This window comes from Nematostella vectensis, chromosome 2 (genome assembly GCF_932526225.1).
Source record: "Nematostella vectensis chromosome 2, jaNemVect1.1, whole genome shotgun sequence".
NCBI lineage: Eukaryota > Metazoa > Cnidaria > Anthozoa > Actiniaria > Edwardsiidae > Nematostella > Nematostella vectensis.
The window spans coordinates 1,628,848-1,645,865 of record NC_064035.1 but is presented as its reverse complement, the minus strand read 5'-3'; the positions used below and the strand labels follow the sequence as shown (position 1 = coordinate 1,645,865).

Here is a 17,018-nt window from a genome sequence, read left to right as displayed (position 1 = left end):
TCACAAAACGATGCCAGAAGGCGCGCCGAACGAATCCGAAGGGTGGGATCGGACTATCCCATCAACTGGAGTACTTGGTAGGATTCGTATTCTGTGATTCCTTTAGAGTATCAATGTAACCACTTGCATTTCGATAAAATTCCAGGGTTAAAATTCCGGCGGACTGGGATTCTACGGGCCCCAAAATGACCCCATCGTCCGATGTCCATTTTCCCAATTTCTAAGGGTTCGTTTCGGGGATTCCTTGGAGGGGGGGGGGGGGGGGGGGGGGGTGAACACACACAACGGCCGAAAGTCCACTTTCGGTCCTCAATAGACGTGCTATTTGTAGACAAAACTTTAAAGCATAAGCTAGATCACCCTGGTATGTTATTATTCCATAAGTCAGACTTGTATTTTAGTCAAATCTGACAATAAACGTCTCGTGGAGATACTGCAAAGGCATACAAAATGTTCTTTCGGGGGTGGTCAGATTTTTATCAGAAAACTCACTCCCCCTTGCACCAGAAATATTAGGTCCACTTTTTCAGATTTCGCACGCCCCCTCCCCTCCCCCAAGAAAAATCCTGGGTACGGGCCTGTATATAGCATGCTCTCTCGCTTTGGTGACCCTGTGGCAAAGGGAATCGTGAAAGACACACTGAAAATGCACCAGTTACGAGCCCTGCGTGACCAAGTAATGCGTGACTCAGTAATGCGGGACCCCTTTTTTTCATTTGGAAGCGAAAGGCCTGACTGACATTCTTTAATATAATAACAAGGTTAACAAGGTGTATGCGAAAGGCCTGACTGACATTCTTTAATATAATAACAAGGTGTATGCGAAAGGCCTGACTGACATTCTTTAATATAACAACAAGGTGTATGCGAAAGGCCTGACTGACATTCTTTAATATAATAACAAGGTGTATGCAAAAGGCCTGACTGACATTCTTTAATATAATAACAAGGTGTATGCGAAAGGCCTGACTGACATTCTTTAATATAATAACAAGGTGTATGTGTAATAGCCTTTGACCAGCACTTGTCGTTGATGACCACATCAAGACTAAACTGGGAGCATAGTATAAAACTGATAGTCTCTAAAGATTTCAAGCCTCATTATTGCTTGGGGGAAGGGCCTAGCTAAATCCCATCGTCCTTCTGGAGCATCGTATAGCAACGGTCGTGGCTATGTAGTGAGTTCTCCTCGACTGTGTATTTTAAGTGCCGCGTATTCCAAGAGCTTGCTCCAGCTCTGCTCGCTTTTGCTGCACCTGTGAAGAACAAGCGTGACATATGTTACGATATGTTTTCTCACACCTTTATTATTTGCTACCCCTGTCTTTATCTTCAATATTGTGGGTCAATTCCGATATACACAATTACTCCACACGCTCAAAGCATAATTTACATAAAAACACACCAAATATCACTTTTCCATCTTCTACAAGCCCCTACTATCTGGAATGATATTCCACTCTCCCTTAGAAATTCCTTAAAACCCCACAACTTCAGATCCAAACTCAAACACCACTTTATGGATCCATAATATTTTCTTTTTCACCAACACCTGGAGGTCCGCTGACGACCTCTACTACAAGTCAACGATTTTAGTTTAGTTTGGATTAGTTATTGTTATTAATATTATATTGTTATTGTATTATTATAATTTATTATTTTATTCTTTTCCATTGTACCAATCATGTAAGCTATACATCGATCTTTCACTCCTGTACTCTTAATATATCTGAAGTTAAGCCACTTTTAAGCTTAAAAGCCTTCGGCTTTGGCTCTTCCCATGTTTGTTATCACCAAGTTTTACCAATAAAAATTGATTGATAGATTGATATATTACGATGCAAGCATGACATATGTTACCATATATTATAATGCAAGCGTGACATGTTACGGTATATTATGATGCAAGCGTGACATATGTTACGATATATTATGATGCAAGCGTGACATATGCTACGACATTTATGATGCAAGCGTGACATATGTTACGATATGATGCAAGCGTGACATGTTACGATATATTATAATGCAAGCGTGACATGTTACAACATTATGATGCAAGCGTGACATATGTTACGATATATTATGATGCAAGCGTGACATGTTACGACATATTATGATGCAAGCGTGACATATGTTACGATATATTATGATGCAATCGTGACATATGTTACGATATAATATGATGCAATCGTGACATATCTTACGACGTATTATGATGCAAGCGTGACATGTTATGATATAATATGATGCAAGCGTGACATATTACGACATATTATGATGCAAGCGTGTTATATGTTACGATATATTATGATGCATTCATGACATGTTATGACATATTATGATGCAAGCGTGACATATGTTACCATATATTATAATGCAAGCGTGACATGTTACGATATATTATGATGCAAGCGTGACATATGTTACGATGTGCTACAGTGACATGAATATGATGCGCAAAGTTTCTCGATTATTTTTCCCATTTTCGCCGCGAGTTATGCCAATCATGGTTGCATTCTTACTGACCTTGCTATAGAAGTAGCGACAGACAGCTTCCTGGGACCAGGGCAGGTAGTAGAAGTCAGCTCTCCTCTCTTCCTCAGGGTTCCCCACGACGTCCGTCATCACTTTTAGGTCTTGTGACTGGGATTGGATCCACTGAGTTATGAAATCCTGTGGATCACGTGCAAAACCAAGGAAGAACTCCCTGTTGATCTTCAGGCTGTTGATAGTCTCAACGGTCTCATAAATCTGTGATGGGAAACAAGATCATGATATGTTTAAACATTTTTTATGACAGCATTTTATAATCGATAGCATCTCGTGATTGACAGCATCTAATGATTGACAGCATCACATGATTGACCGCATCTCATAATTGACAGCATCTCATGATTGACAGCATCTCATGATTGACAGCATCTCACGATTGACAGCATCTCACGACTGACAGCATCTCACGATTGACAGCATCTCACGGTTGATAGCATCACATGATTGACAGCATCACATGATTGACAGCATCTCACGGTTGATAGCATCACATGATTGACAGCATCACATGATTGACAGCATCTCATGATTGACAGCATCTCGTGATTGACAGCATCACATGATTGACAGCATCTCATGATTGATAGCATCTCATGATTGACAGCATCTCATGATTGACAGCATCTCATGATTGACAGCATCACATGATTGACAGCATCACATGATCGACAGCATCTCATGATTGATAGCATCTCATGATTGACAGCATCTCATGATTGACAGCATCTCATGATTGACAGCATCACATGATTGACAGCATCACATGATTGACAGCATCTCATGATTGATAGCATCTCATGATTGACAGCATCTCATGACTGACAGCATCTCATGATTGACAGCATCTTATGATTGACAGCATGTATGGATTTGACACACTGATGGTTTGGACTCACCTTGTTGTCGTAAGTTGCAATTTCATTCTGGCTGGCCGTCGAAAGAAGGAATGAATGCATTTGAGCCTTCAATGTGTCATCCTACAAAATATAGTACACATGAGAGAACGGTGAGAAGCCCAAATATAGAACACATGTGAAAAGACTGTGAGAAGCACAAATACAGTACACATGTGAAATAACTGCAGCAATTGCAAAAAACAGTACATGTGTAAAATAACTGTGGCAATCACAGAAACAGAACAAATAAAAAAGCAAGCAGAATACAGTGCACATGTAAAAGAGCAAGCAGAATACAGTTTAAAGAGCCATGTGTACTCAAGCTGCTGTAAAAAGGAAGAAATCATAGAAATTAGCTAAGGGAACTGTGACAATGTGCCAGTTCAGAGTTTAAGAAATGCAGTGAGGGACTGGGATCTTTCGGACCAAAAGAGCAATTTCACAAGAGAGTTTGTATTGTGAGTCTTGGAGAAAAATCCTTTCTACAAAACAGCTTTAAAAGATATGGTGAAATCATTCATTGCCAAAAGTATTTCACTTCGTATAGGAGGCAATTTGGGATGAATTAGGCGCAAAAGGTATTTCTACGGAGCAATTTCCGGAGTACCCTGAGTCATTCCTTCACTCAAATACTGTAAAAGTTCATTGGCAAACTCCAGATCGGAGTATAAAAAGCATTGGTAGTAGTTTCAATTTTTATGCTGTTAAATTCACATCAATATTGTTCTTAGATGTTTAGCAAAAATATTACTTGAATTTCGTGGACGAAAACCATTTTGTTTTTGAGGTACCAAAGTTACCATATTCATAACAATACGTGGTCGAAAGGTAAAAGAATGAGTGTGCAACACATCAATGTGGTTGGTTTTCCCATATCTTGTAAAATGGCTTTGTAGGAAGGATTTTTCTCCAAGACCACCATACAAACTCTTCTTCAAAATCACTCATTTGGTCTGATTCGATGGATTCGACCTAGTCTCCCCATGCCTGTTCTTAAACTCTGAACTGGCAAATTGTGAAGGCAAGATGGCAAAGCCAAACTCACCACTTCCACATCTATGTCATAGCAGGTGACTCGCTTGTTTTCAGGGGTGTCTTTACTGCAAAGTGAACATTCAAAAGAAGTTTGGGGTGACATACTGCACCAGCCAAGTAGGTCAAATAACAAATTGTGGATTGCGGTAAAAGCTCTATTACCCCCCCTCCCCCTTTCCCTCTCATGCTCAAATATTTAAATAAGCCTTCCCTTACCATGCATTAACATAAAATGTCTCCAAAAAAGGATGTAAAAGGAACACCAAACAATTTAAGTGTAGATACAGTACTAGCGTAATATACAAAAATTAGAGTATTTGGGAGTCAAAATACCTAGTGTCAAAAACAGGACTTTGATATAAACTCCTTCTCATTCTTAACCCCCCCCCCCCTTCCTCCTTAAGAATCAAGAGTTTCTGTGCTTCTATCCTCATGTCCCTGGCACAGGTAAAACTGTACCTTATAATATGGTGAATAACAATGGTATCAAGGGGGAGACAAGAAGCTGTACCTTATAAGATGGTGAATAACAATAGGATCAGGGGGAACGAGAAGCTGTACCTTATAAGATGGTGAATAACAATAGGATCAGGGGGGACAAGAAGCTGTACCTTATAAGATGGTGAATAACAATAGGATCAGGGGGGACAAGAAGCTGTACCTTATAAGATGGTGAATAACAATAGGATCAGGGGGAGACAAGAAGCTGTACCTTATAAGATGGTGAATAACAATAGGATCAGGGGGGACAATAAGCTGTACCTTATAAGATGGTGAATAACAATGGTATCAAGGGGGACAAGAAGCTGTACCTTATAAGATGGTGAATAACAATAGGATCAGGGGGGGACGAGAAGCTGTACCTTATAAGATGGTGAATAACAATAGGATCAGGGGGGACAATAAGCTGTACTTTATAAGATGGTGAATAACAATAGGATCACGGGGGACAAGAAGCTGTACCTTATAAGATGGTGAATAACAATGGTATCAAGGGGGAGACAAGAAGCTGTACCTTATAAGATGGTGAATAACAATAGGATCAGGGGGGGACGAGAAGCTGTACCTTATAAGATGGTGAATAACAATAGGATCAGGGGGGACAATAAGCTGTACCTTATAAGATGGTGAATAACAATAGGATCAGGGGGGAACAATAAGCTGTACCTTATAAGATGGTGAATAACAATAGGATCAGGGGGGGGAGACAAGAAGCTGTACCTTATAAGATGGTGAATAACAATAGGATCAGGGGGAGACAAGAAGCTGTACCTTATAAGATGGTGAATAACAATAGGATCAGGGGGAACGAGAAGCTGTACCTTATAAGATGGTGAATAACAATAGGATCAGGGGGGACAATAAGCTGTACCTTATAAGATGGTGAATAACAATAGGATCAGGGGGGAACAATAAGCTGTACCTTATAAGATGGTGAATAACAATAGGATCAGGGGGGGGGGAGACAAGAAGCTGTACCTTATAAGATGGTGAATAACAATAGGATCAGGGGGGAGACAAGAAGCTGTACCTTATAAGATGGTGAATAACAATAGGATCAGGGGGAACGAGAAGCTGTACCTTATAAGATGGTGAATAACAATAGGATCAGGGGGAGACAAGAAGCTGTACCTTATAAGATGGTGAATAACAATAGGATCAGGGGGGACAAGAAGCTGATTGAGTCGCTGTGGAATCTCACTGAACTTCATCTGTGGGCATTCAAAGATCTGCAACATACAGAAAGTAAGGCCGTAGGATATCCTACAGTACAATAAACATTATAATTGTATCTTGGTGTTAATTTCTGTAATAACTTAGCTTAAACTTTAGGAAAATATGAAGGAAAAATTGGCAGAATTTGAGGGTGCCTCTGATGAGCAGGCAAGTGAGGGCCTAGATGATATCAATTCAAGATGAAGTCAAGTCAAGATGAAGTCAAGTACTGTAAGATGATGTCAAGTCAAGATGAAGTCAAGTACTGTAAGATGATGTCAAGTCAAGATGAAGTCAAGTCAAGATGAAGTCAAGTACTGTAAGATGATGTCAAGTCAAGATGAAGTCAAGTCAAGATGATGTCATATCAAGATGAAGTCAAGTACTGTAAGATGATGTCAAGTCAAGATGAAGTCAAGTCAAGATGATGTCATATCAAGATGAAGTCAAGTACTGTAAGATGATGTCAAGTCAAGATGAAGTCAAGTCAAGATGATGTCATATCAAGATGAAGTCAAGTACTGTAAGATGATGTCAAGTCAAGATGAAGTTAAGTACTGTAAGATGATGTCAAGTCAAGATGAAGTCAAGTCAAGATGATGTCATATCAAGATGAAGTCAAGTAAGATGAAGTCAAGTCAAGATGAATTAAAGTAAGAAGATGTCAAGTAAGATGAAGTCAAGTCAAGATAAAGTCAAGTAAGATGTCAAGTCAAGATGAAGACAAGTAAGATGATGTCAAGTCAAGATGAAGTCAAGTACTGAAAGATGAAGCCAAGTAAGATGATGTCAAGTCAAGATGATGTCAAGTCAAGATGATGTCAAGTCAAGACAAAGTCAAGTAAGATGAAGTCAATTAAGATAAAGTCAAGTAAGATGAAGTCAAGACGAAGTCAAGTAAGATAATGCCAATTCAAGATGAAGTCAAGTAAGATGAAGTCAAGACAAAGTCAAGTAAGATAAAGACAAGTCAAGATGAAGTCAAGTAAGATAAAGACAAGTCAAGATGAAGTCAAGTAAGATAATGCCAAGTCAAGATGAAGTCAAGTAAGATAAAGACAAGTCAAGATGAAGTCAAGTAAGATAAAGACAAGTCAAGATGAAGTCAAGTCAAGATGATGTCAAGTCAAGATGAATTCAAGTAAGATGAAGTCAAGTAAGATGATGTTGAGGAAGATGATGTCAAGTCAAGATGACAATCTCTCTATTTGACTCACCTGTTGGAAGTAACGGTCATTGTTGATATATTCTCTCTCATGGGAGTCTTGCAGGTTGTGGCTCTGGAATAAAAACAGTATAGAATAATATTTCACTCCTCGCGAGATAGCTAGAGTTAGTTATTTTTAAAAAGTTACTCTTCTCACCTTTATATACTGCCAGATGGCATTGACAATAACAGGGCGAGTTTGGGTATGGATCCCTAGTAGTCGCGCAAGCCTAGGCTCAAGCTTGTACTGTGGCGGCTATGCAAATGGTAAAAAAATAGATTAGCTGAAGATATAATATAACTTATGTGATATGGAAGTAGCTAAATTCAAGACCAAGCTAAAGTGATCACATTGAGAGTACATAACTGGCTAATCTAATGTGATCACATCAGGAATATATAACTGGCTAATGTTATCACATCAGGTATACATACCTGGTAATCTAACAGGAACATGATGGTACATTTGACATTTTCTTCTCCAGGCCTTTTGACCTGTCACATAGCAGTTAAATAAAATGTGAAATTCAAATCTAACTACATTAGCATATCCGGCATCATTAGCTAGCAAGAGAGTACTTTTTGTCTACTTTAGACATAGTGCTCAAAATACTGTGGCAACAAATAGAATCCAGAGTCAACACAATGCTCGAGGCTTGAAATCCAACGTTCCTTGCACTCTTGGTTAATTGTTTTTGCATATCAGAATGTTTTGCGTTGCATTTTGTACATATCTTTGTGTGCCCTGTTTTGTGTTTTGAATGTGTAGAATGGTAAACTGCCAGGCTTGTGTTAATATTTTGTGATTCATCATTCATCATCATCATCATTCATTCTATACAGTAACAGTACTTCATCATTGTACTAAACATCTTTATACAGCGCCACCAATTGGTCATGCTTGTGGGTACCCAAATGTTTTTTTGTGAGCCAGGTATTTTGCTAATGTTTACAGTGATGTTGAACATGTGAGCATGTCAGCACAATAGTTTTTTACAACTTAAATGATACCAAGTATGCAAGGACAACTGGATTTTGGGGCGCTTGTATATAGTAAGTTGTTTTTCCCTTAAGCCAGCAAAATTGAACTTATTTGGAAATAATCATTTTGAACCCTGTTAACAAATCACGACCCTCTCAGGCAAAAGTCTGCAATAAGGGGACTTTCAGTTATTTTGCCTCCTAAATTAACTGGTCTTACTTGAAAGCCATCTGTCTCTTGGGTATTACTTGTGCGGTGCCACTAAAACCACAAACAGTCAATCACAATTGACAAATTTAGAAATGTATTTTTTAAACAATGCAGAAAACATAAATAAATGAAATAATATTTTTTAACTAAAGATGGACGCTTGATTAACACTACAGTGGAAACCTTGTTATAAATATGTTTGATATAACGATTCTCAGAACATAACAAGATTGATTTCTGGTCCCACTAACCATAAAACAGATGTGACGTCACACTTTTTTGATACGTATATTTTACATAATGATAGTGATATTTTGGCTCTCGCCATATTTCTAAGGCTACATTGTATCTGTTTATCCATTAACCCCTTGAATGGTCTTGTTGGATCTGTTCAGGTGTAAAGTAGGTGTACATTGTAAGTAAGTAATTTTATGACTTACTTCAACAAGATGATTATCAGGGCCATACAACTCTCTGTCAAGCTCAATGACGAGGCTTTTAAAATAGGTGGAGAACTTCCTCTTTCTCTGAGGCTCACTTTTATTTGATGGCTTAAACAAAAATAAGGAGTCCAAACAGTTATACAACCATAATCAAGTAAATTTAAAAAGAGTAAGGGATACAAACAGTTATACAACCTGAATTGGGTCAATTAAACAAAAATAAGGAATACAAACAGTTATACAATTAGAAATGAATAAAATGACTTTTATCACAGGCCTTCTGAAAAAAAAACGACAAAATCATTCTAGGCATAACTCATTGCTAATCATTGTTTCAGGGTGGTGTGGCTCTCTTTCTTCTTGGTGAGAAACTTCTCCATCGACATAAAAAACTTTGAAGCCTTAGACAAGTCTACATACTACATAGCTGTGGTTCGTCAAGCATGTGTTTGAACTGAATTACTTTCACAGATTTACCTAAAAACTGAAGGCCTGAACACTGAAACATTTGAAAAGTTTTCATCAGGAGCATGTTACACCACAGGGACACATTTCACCTTACAAAAATCTTTTTACACAACCGTGTCAAGAACACTATGATAGTGAATGGGTCACTAAAGTACTTACATCTTCAAGGATCCTTCCCTCAACTCGTAACTCCCATGATGGCACCAAAGCCTCTCCATCCTGTAAACAAGTAACATAACGTGAAAAAAACATGGAATTCTCCTCCCCCCCCCCCCCCCAAAAAAAAAAGAAAGACAATCTTATCTCTGTGTATAGTTTATAGGCTTAAAAATAGGGGTCTTAGTTAAAACGTTTCTCCCTCTATCTCCCAGAAACTTGGTTTTGATGCATTGATAAGTGTAAAGTGATAAAGCATAAGCTCTGTGGAGATGCTTGGCACTCACCTCTGCGTCAGGCTTTGGAGTCTGGAAGCTGGTTGTGAGGTGAACCCTTAGCTTCTTTTTTGTCTATAAATATTAATTTAATCAACAATCAGAACTGTACATCAAAATACTTAAGAAACGACCCCATAACTTTGTATTTTTTCTTCCATGAGAAAATACATAGTGGAATTCTTTTGTATTCATTCTTCCATGAGAAAGTGGTTGAAATCTTTTTATATTCATTGAACCATGAGAAACCATGAGAAAGTGGTGGAATTCTCTTGTATTCATTCTTCCATGAGAAAGTAGTGGAATTGTTTTGTATTTGTTCTTCCATAACTAAGTACAGTAGTGGAATCCTCAAGTATTTGTACCTTTATAGGTCTTTTCAGAGCTTCTTGGATATCCATTCTTTTGCGCATGATTGTTGCATCTAATTTACGCTCAAATGCCAGGAGATCCATGTAGGCTTGTGACTCAGGGACTAAATCTCTTACCTAGGAATAAAAATCACGAATTTCAAACAATAAAACTTTGTTTCATACAATTAATTGTGTCAATGTAAGAAATGAGATCGTACTATACATATTTACACTGTAAATATTTGAAAATTGGTATTTATAAAATTCATATGTTAAATTCAGTGCCATCGCAAATAAAGTGGACAGACAAATAAGCTAGGAATACAACAGAACTGCTGGATTTTCTTGTGTTTAATAATCTGACCACATTTTGTGTTTTGTGCTCTTGAGTCTTTTTTTCCTAGTTAGATCAAGTGTCAAATAAATCTAAAAGCTAGTACTTTTTATCTGAGTAAACACACATGTAGCATATATTGTTCATACCCTCTGAGGGAGGACCTTGTCTGCCATTTTCTTCTTTCTGCTATAGAAACAAAACCAAAAATCATTTATAAACAGAATTCTCTGGGGTAAGAAAATGGATTGAATAATTCAAAATAAAAAAAGTAACAACAACAATAATAATCATCATAATACCAGTTAATGATTATGTTTATTGTGCTTCTTACCTTCTGCTTCGTGACTTGATATCCTGGCGTTTACGTGCCTGGTCTAATGCTGCTGCTGGCCCTGGCGCTAGCCCCGCCCTGGGTACATTAGGGGCATAGGGGTGACCTCCAGCACTCTGCATCTTCATCGGTATTTGGCCAGGCACACCAGCTGGTCTTTGCTGAAATATTCAACATACAAATTAGATATTTTTCTATTTCAAAACAAAAACCTATTAAGTTCAACTCATATGTTAAGACTTGTAAGTATAAATTTGTAAAGTATACTTTATTAGATATAGCTATGAAACTGCTATGCATAAGGCTTATGAACTTATCAATGTGCAAGCCCCCGGGAGGGACTTGACAAGCCTGTGAGCTTGTCCTTACAGTGTGGACAGTGCTGGAATGATACAGCAGCACAACACTAACAGCTAAAATGTTTCTAAGATTATACAGTAGGTACATATTAAATGGCTTCCCTGGATTATCAACCTCACCATTTTTTTTTTTTTTGCTTTTCATGTGGTATTTTGCATAGGGTGAAACCATGGTTGAAATAATTTTTTTATCAGATCAGAAGATCTGACTTAAAAATAAAAGAGTTTTTGACAGTTGACTAACCTCTGCCATCAATTGCCATTCTAAGCCTTTTTAATTATAAAATAAGCCTAGCAGTTTTCACATAAGTCATAAACTCAGGGATATTTGGGCCTGAGTGGAAAACGCACAAGCTGAAACTTGTACTCGCCACGCTATCAGAAAGGCCTTGCTTTGAACTGTGATTAGTTATATTGATTGACAATATGACAATAGTGATATTGATTACGTCAAAGTCTGTGCAAGAAATTTCCGATGTCTAAAGGGGGAGCTTCGAAAGTGTTTGGATTTTAAAAGGGGGGTCACTGATTTCTTTGGGTGTTGTCTCTACTATATAATTTGACAAAGTGTCAAATCAGACTTCTTGGTTTAACTTGTCTTGGTTCAGGGGCAGTTGTTTGGCATGCACAATCCAGGAGTCCAGGATACGTATTAAGCCACGTTTTATCTAGGCAATGCAAACCTGTATACTTTTTATGGTTTCCGCTATATAATAAAGTGCTTATGTCCCATATGCTTAGGTCACTCATACAATCTCTGCTTGCTATAGTGCTTCTACACTAACCGTGAGCCTGGGCTACCTGTGCACTAACCGTGAGCCTGGGCTACCTGTGCACTAACCGTGAGCCTGGGCTACCTGTACGCAAGGCAACACTTTCTAGGCTCGTTACCTGGCAATGCTCCCGGTGTACCAAATCAAAAAGGCAGACGAAGATGTCGCTGCTGTGCAGAAAAGGCCAAAGAAAAGGGAAAGGCACGGGCAGACGAAAAAAACCGTTTGATTGTGTCATACGAAAATAGGAAATATCTATGGGACATATCCAACAAAGAAGAGATATGATCAAGTTCGTAATAATGTCTTAAACTTCAATAGTGCAAAGCAAACTAAATTTTCAATTTTCTCTGGTAACTTGACAGATAAAAAATAAAGAATGGAGCAATTTTTAAGCAAAAAAGTTTTCAGGCTTCGTTATTTTAACGCGTGCGCTATTTACTGAGCTCTGTACTTGACGTGGACAGTGCGCGTGGCCCTGCAGAGGAAACATGTTTCCCGATGTTTCGTGTCCGTTTGGCCACCCTCGGAAACATTTAGGAAACATGTTTCCCCAATGTTTCCGGCAACATGTATCCTTGTTTGGCCAGGGCCTTAGGACATGGTGCTAAAGCAAAGAGTATCAAGGTTACCACCACAGATAGAAGTACGAGTGTGACATCTCAAACACACATCACACTTGACGAAATACCAAGTAAACTGTACCTGTAACCCATAAGTCGGCTGTTGGAACTGTGGCCGCGGGAAGGCGCCTCCCTGTTGAGGCATATTTGCCATCTTTTGCATCTGCATTGACGCTGGAAAACGTGCCGCCATTTTGATTCTTTCAAACAAGGGCTACCCGTCACTCCTTGCGAGGATACCATGCTATAGAGCCGAGCTAACATTGCCTAAATCATATTTGGCCGAGGTTACATCGACTAATAACAGATTACACTGTCATGCCAATCTAAAAAGAAGACATGCCTCACAGCTCCCAAATGGAGAAATTTAGGTTTATCTAAGGTCTTTTAGTATACTCATGTTATTATAACATTTTAATTGGCTTGCCCTCAATTAGTAAATGATGATTCGAGATACGGTTACGAAGCGAAGCTTTAGCAGTCGATAATGAGACGTCCTATTTCCGGAATGCCGAACAGAAAACGAGGGATCACTCAGTGAACACAACACAAACAAATATTCCTCCATTATGTCGAAGTGGAGTGCGTTGGCGATAGCGATAGCGCAATTTCTTTCCGCGGTAAGTCAGAATTGGCTATAGATGAACTATTTTCAAAGTTTTTAGTTAGCGTATTATGAAACGCCATACTCGATTCGCTTATATTAAGTAAGATTATACGAAACAGTGAAAATAAGGTTACTTCCAAATTGATACCCTCCGCGATACGTATTCCCTACCGCTAATAGATCGGCAGTTGTGATTCCAGTTATCTGTTTGAGACTCAGGATTTCTGAAATTGAAAAAAAAAATTAAGTGAGAATAACCACGGGATTACAGCAATCATAGAAACCGATTCCAAGTTATTGAAGGGGATTTTTCGGACTACACAACTTATGTACTGCGCTTTATACTTACAAAAAGACTAGAATACGAAAAAACGACGTCTGCCATGTTGGGATTCTATTACTAAAAGTAAAGTTGTGCGAATAGAATAGTGTTGTCTTTAGCAAAAAGTTTTAACTTGAAATGTTAGAAGCCGGACACCATGGAGTCTCCTTAGCCTTTCGCAACAAACACCTATTTCAATGTCAGCGCGAATGGCAATTGCCAAATGTCAGTTCTACGAAATTAAGGTGTTAATTGGTTAATGGGTTAATTTGTTAAAATGAAGGCGATGAATAAACTGAAGTGATGTCATAATTATATATTAAAAATATATATATATATCTTATTTCAAACTAAAAAATTCAGATGTTCGTATGAAAAACCTTTGACATCTGATAGATTTTGGTCTGATGCACCAATCCATTCTTTCCTGCTTATTCCAACTCTGATTGAGCTTGTTCATTTCATTCACATTTTTTATCCAATCAACTTATGTTTCATCATTGTTGTTTTTCAGTGTCAAGCTTACACATATTGTACCTACACCTATTATGATGCAAACTATTCATTAAGAAGAAGTTCATACACGTAAGTTTTTTTAGAATACATTGATTCATTTACTCATTTTTTATTCATTATTTATTTGGAATGACTGTCGTTTTCAAATCGTTCCGTTTTCGATCATCGTTTTCGCGTTTACGTGTGGATGCTACCTGTATCCGTAACAAAAAGGTTGTGTTTTCAATTGAAAACAGATATGTGTGGACAAGGTGTTGGTAGTCTCTTCCACCCAAAGTTCAGATCCCCGCTCTAACCAAACTCAGGCTGTTTCTGTGTTCGGATCTGCTTGGGTTTATGGTGTTGTACATGGGTTGAGCTTTGTTTTCTTTTTGAGAAGCACAATAAAATGAGTTGCTATCTCCTGATGCATGTCTCAGACCTTGAAGGGACTAATATATTAGAAGATATCTGGGTCATACCTTTATCCTTTTTTATTTATTTTGTTTGTTTCGTTTAGATACATAATTTACTAATGCTTGTTTGATACATAGGTAGGAAAAAGTCAGCAAAGTTTTTCTCTATTAATGAAAAATAAAAATTGCCTTATTTTGATAAAGATGTGCAAACAATGAGTACTGTTGCGGAACACGGAGTTGTTGCACCGTTGTTTATGCAAGATGGTATTTGTGGTAAGTTAAGTAATCACTTTAATTTTTAGGCATATTCTATGAAACCCATTATCTCTTTTAGAGCCACCCTCTCTTTCCCTTTGAAATAAAACATAAGAAAATGAAACATGACATTTTCCAAGAGTACCCGTGATTCTTTCTTGGTTTAATTATAAAAAGGTTCCTATTATTATACTAAGGCATCTAGTTTATCAGTGATTAAATGTCTTTAAATACCTACAGTTTAAGAAAGTTTTAACCTAGTATTATACTAAGACATGTTTGTGTGTAAATATTTCAATGTCGTATAGATACCTACAGTAAAGTTTTATCCTTTTATTATACTAAGGTAAGTTTGTGTGTTATTCTAGGTTTGTTCTTTCATCATTCTTCCTGGTGATTTTCATAATCTGGTGGTACTACCGATACCGCTACGCCCCAAGGCGTCGCCTCCTACTCACGACTGCACCTGCATCTATCACCACGACAGTGACACACCCTTATCCTGGTGGTCCTTACCCTGGACCCCCTGCAGGATGGCAGCCTCCCCCGGCCTACTCCGCCCACCCTGGGGGACCCATTATGATGGCCCCAGCACAGGGCATGGTGCACTACAATACTAGATTTGAATACTCACAAGGCCCTCCTCCGCCATATGCCCATGCTACAGGGATGCCAAATATTGCCAACAAGTAGTACTAATGGGTTATATGAATCTTTATTTAAACATTTATATATTACAATACACTAATTGTACAACATTGATAGTCTTGAGTGACCCTATAGCAGACATGTACCAGGGGGGAGGGGGTTCACTAGATGCACTTGCATGCATTTTATTGAAGGTTGCTGAAATACTATAATTTCCCATATGATATCGCACCCCTCTCTAGGTACGCACCTATGAAGCAATAAATAAAGACCAAAGATCAATGTCCAAAGCAATATAAACTGGGATTCGACATGGTAGAGTCTGGTGCATTGTATTTTTTTGTGTCTACAGTACATATGTAAAAAAAACATGGATTTATTGGGCTGGACATGGGCGTGGCCAGACTAGAGAGAGAGGGGGGAAGTATAAGTATGTTATTGAAAATCCTTCAATAAGAAATGACCCACACTTGTAGGTTCACCCCCCCCCCCCCCCCCCCACCCCATACCTGGGTGGCTTCACCTATTGGTGTTATGTGTACAAAATAGAGTAGTTGTTAGTAGTATATATAGAAGAGTGAGTGGAAGTGTTCATTTGTTAAAGATGGCCTTCAACATCAGGCCAAACACAAGAACGACCCTGGTGAATATCTATCAAACACAAGCACGACCTTGGTGAAAATCTCTCAAACCCAAGTGACAATCGGTCAAACACATGCGCAACACAATGAAAATTTGTCAAACACTAATGACAATTGGTCAAACACAAGTAAGAATCGGGCAGGCAGAAACGTAGCCAAGAAAATAGTTGTTTTGGGGGGCAAAACATAATCTGCGTCGCGCATGCGTTCTAGTAAACACCAGCCTTTATGTATGCTGCTCTCGGCATATACTGTTACTGGAAATTTGTTTAGGATAAACAGTCTCCTAAGAAGGATCGCCTTATGGTCTTTTGCAATTACGCAAGAGCTGATCAGTTCGCATCGTGTGCATTTGAATGCTGAACAGTATCGTAATATTACGATTATGAGTGGTCTTTCCAACACAAGAATAGATTAATAATTATATTAATAATTATAAGAAGTTTACCGCGTGAATTTAAGTTCGTATAATATCTATTTATTGTTTTTACTTTCTCAGAAAGAGATCTCAAATGCACTACCTTTTAAAAACCTTATATCCTATACTAAGCGCAGAGAAACAGAATTGGTAAAAACAGAATTGGTAAAAGAATGTGTCAGGTAATAATTGCAGGGAAATACAGTTTTAGTGTTAAAGCTCCTCAAAGTCCTGTTTAGGATAAGGTACGATTGTGTAAAATGTAAAGCTTGACGTGGTGCACAAGTTAACGTGCTGTAATGACATGCTCCATGTTCGGTGTTCCCTGTCGCAGGGTTCGACATTTCTTGTAAACCGTGAAACATATTCAATAAACCTCAACCTTGCAAAGCATCTAATCCTTTTTTTTTTTTGCACTGGCGCACAAACTGGATATTAGTCCCATTGACGTCTAAGGGAAGGACGCGGTGATATTTGACGACGGGAGCGCCTG

The 17,018-nt window shown here is 38.3% G+C and overlaps 2 protein-coding genes across 3 annotated transcripts; one reads left to right on the top strand and one right to left on the bottom strand.

Annotated features, from left to right (window-relative positions):
* Nucleotides 1-918: 918 nt before the first annotated feature.
* On the bottom strand, nucleotides 919-13,832 carry LOC5518337 (SWI/SNF-related matrix-associated actin-dependent regulator of chromatin subfamily D member 1). 2 transcript variants are annotated; one of them, XM_032363011.2, is made up of 17 exons: nucleotides 13,677-13,832; nucleotides 13,499-13,551; nucleotides 10,966-11,126; nucleotides 10,781-10,820; nucleotides 10,310-10,432; nucleotides 9,957-10,019; nucleotides 9,673-9,732; nucleotides 9,043-9,153; nucleotides 8,612-8,653; nucleotides 7,846-7,905; nucleotides 7,568-7,666; nucleotides 7,421-7,483; nucleotides 6,120-6,217; nucleotides 4,498-4,552; nucleotides 3,453-3,533; nucleotides 2,530-2,754; nucleotides 919-1,256 (listed from the first exon to the last, which is right to left on the bottom strand). In XM_032363011.2, the coding sequence occupies exons 3-17, from the start codon at nucleotides 11,091-11,093 to the stop codon at nucleotides 1,203-1,205; spliced, it is 1,302 nt and encodes a 433-aa protein (XP_032218902.2). In that variant the 5' UTR covers nucleotides 11,094-11,126; nucleotides 13,499-13,551; nucleotides 13,677-13,832; the 3' UTR covers nucleotides 919-1,202. The 2 variants fall into 2 exon arrangements, with proteins under 2 accessions (XP_032218902.2, XP_001638238.3); XM_001638188.3 differs by lacking the exons at nucleotides 13,499-13,551; nucleotides 13,677-13,832 and adding an exon at nucleotides 12,803-13,051.
* LOC116602006 (vesicular, overexpressed in cancer, prosurvival protein 1) lies at nucleotides 13,144-16,918 on the top strand. Its single transcript, XM_032363015.2, has 4 exons — nucleotides 13,144-13,340; nucleotides 14,164-14,234; nucleotides 14,765-14,836; nucleotides 15,187-16,918. The coding sequence occupies exons 1-4, from the start codon at nucleotides 13,290-13,292 to the stop codon at nucleotides 15,509-15,511; spliced, it is 519 nt and encodes a 172-aa protein (XP_032218906.2). The 5' UTR covers nucleotides 13,144-13,289; the 3' UTR covers nucleotides 15,512-16,918.
* Nucleotides 16,919-17,018: the final 100 nt, after the last annotated feature.

Coding starts and splice junctions, on each gene's coding strand:
- LOC5518337 (XM_001638188.3), bottom strand. CDS start 12,913: ATGGCGGCACGTTTTCCAGCGTCAATGCAGATGCAAAAGATGGCAAAT. Junction 10,433..10,780: donor ACAAGGTCCTCCCTCAGAGG/GTATGAACAATA, acceptor TTTTATTCCTAG/GTAAGAGATTTAGTCCCTGA. Junction 8,654..9,042: donor CTGATAATCATCTTGTTGAA/GTAAGTCATAAA, acceptor TTGTGGTTTTAG/TGGCACCGCACAAGTAATAC.
- LOC116602006 (XM_032363015.2), top strand. CDS start 13,290: ATGTCGAAGTGGAGTGCGTTGGCGATAGCGATAGCGCAATTTCTTTCC. Junction 13,341..14,163: donor TAGCGCAATTTCTTTCCGCG/GTAAGTCAGAAT, acceptor GTTGTTTTTCAG/TGTCAAGCTTACACATATTG. Junction 14,837..15,186: donor TATGCAAGATGGTATTTGTG/GTAAGTTAAGTA, acceptor GTGTTATTCTAG/GTTTGTTCTTTCATCATTCT.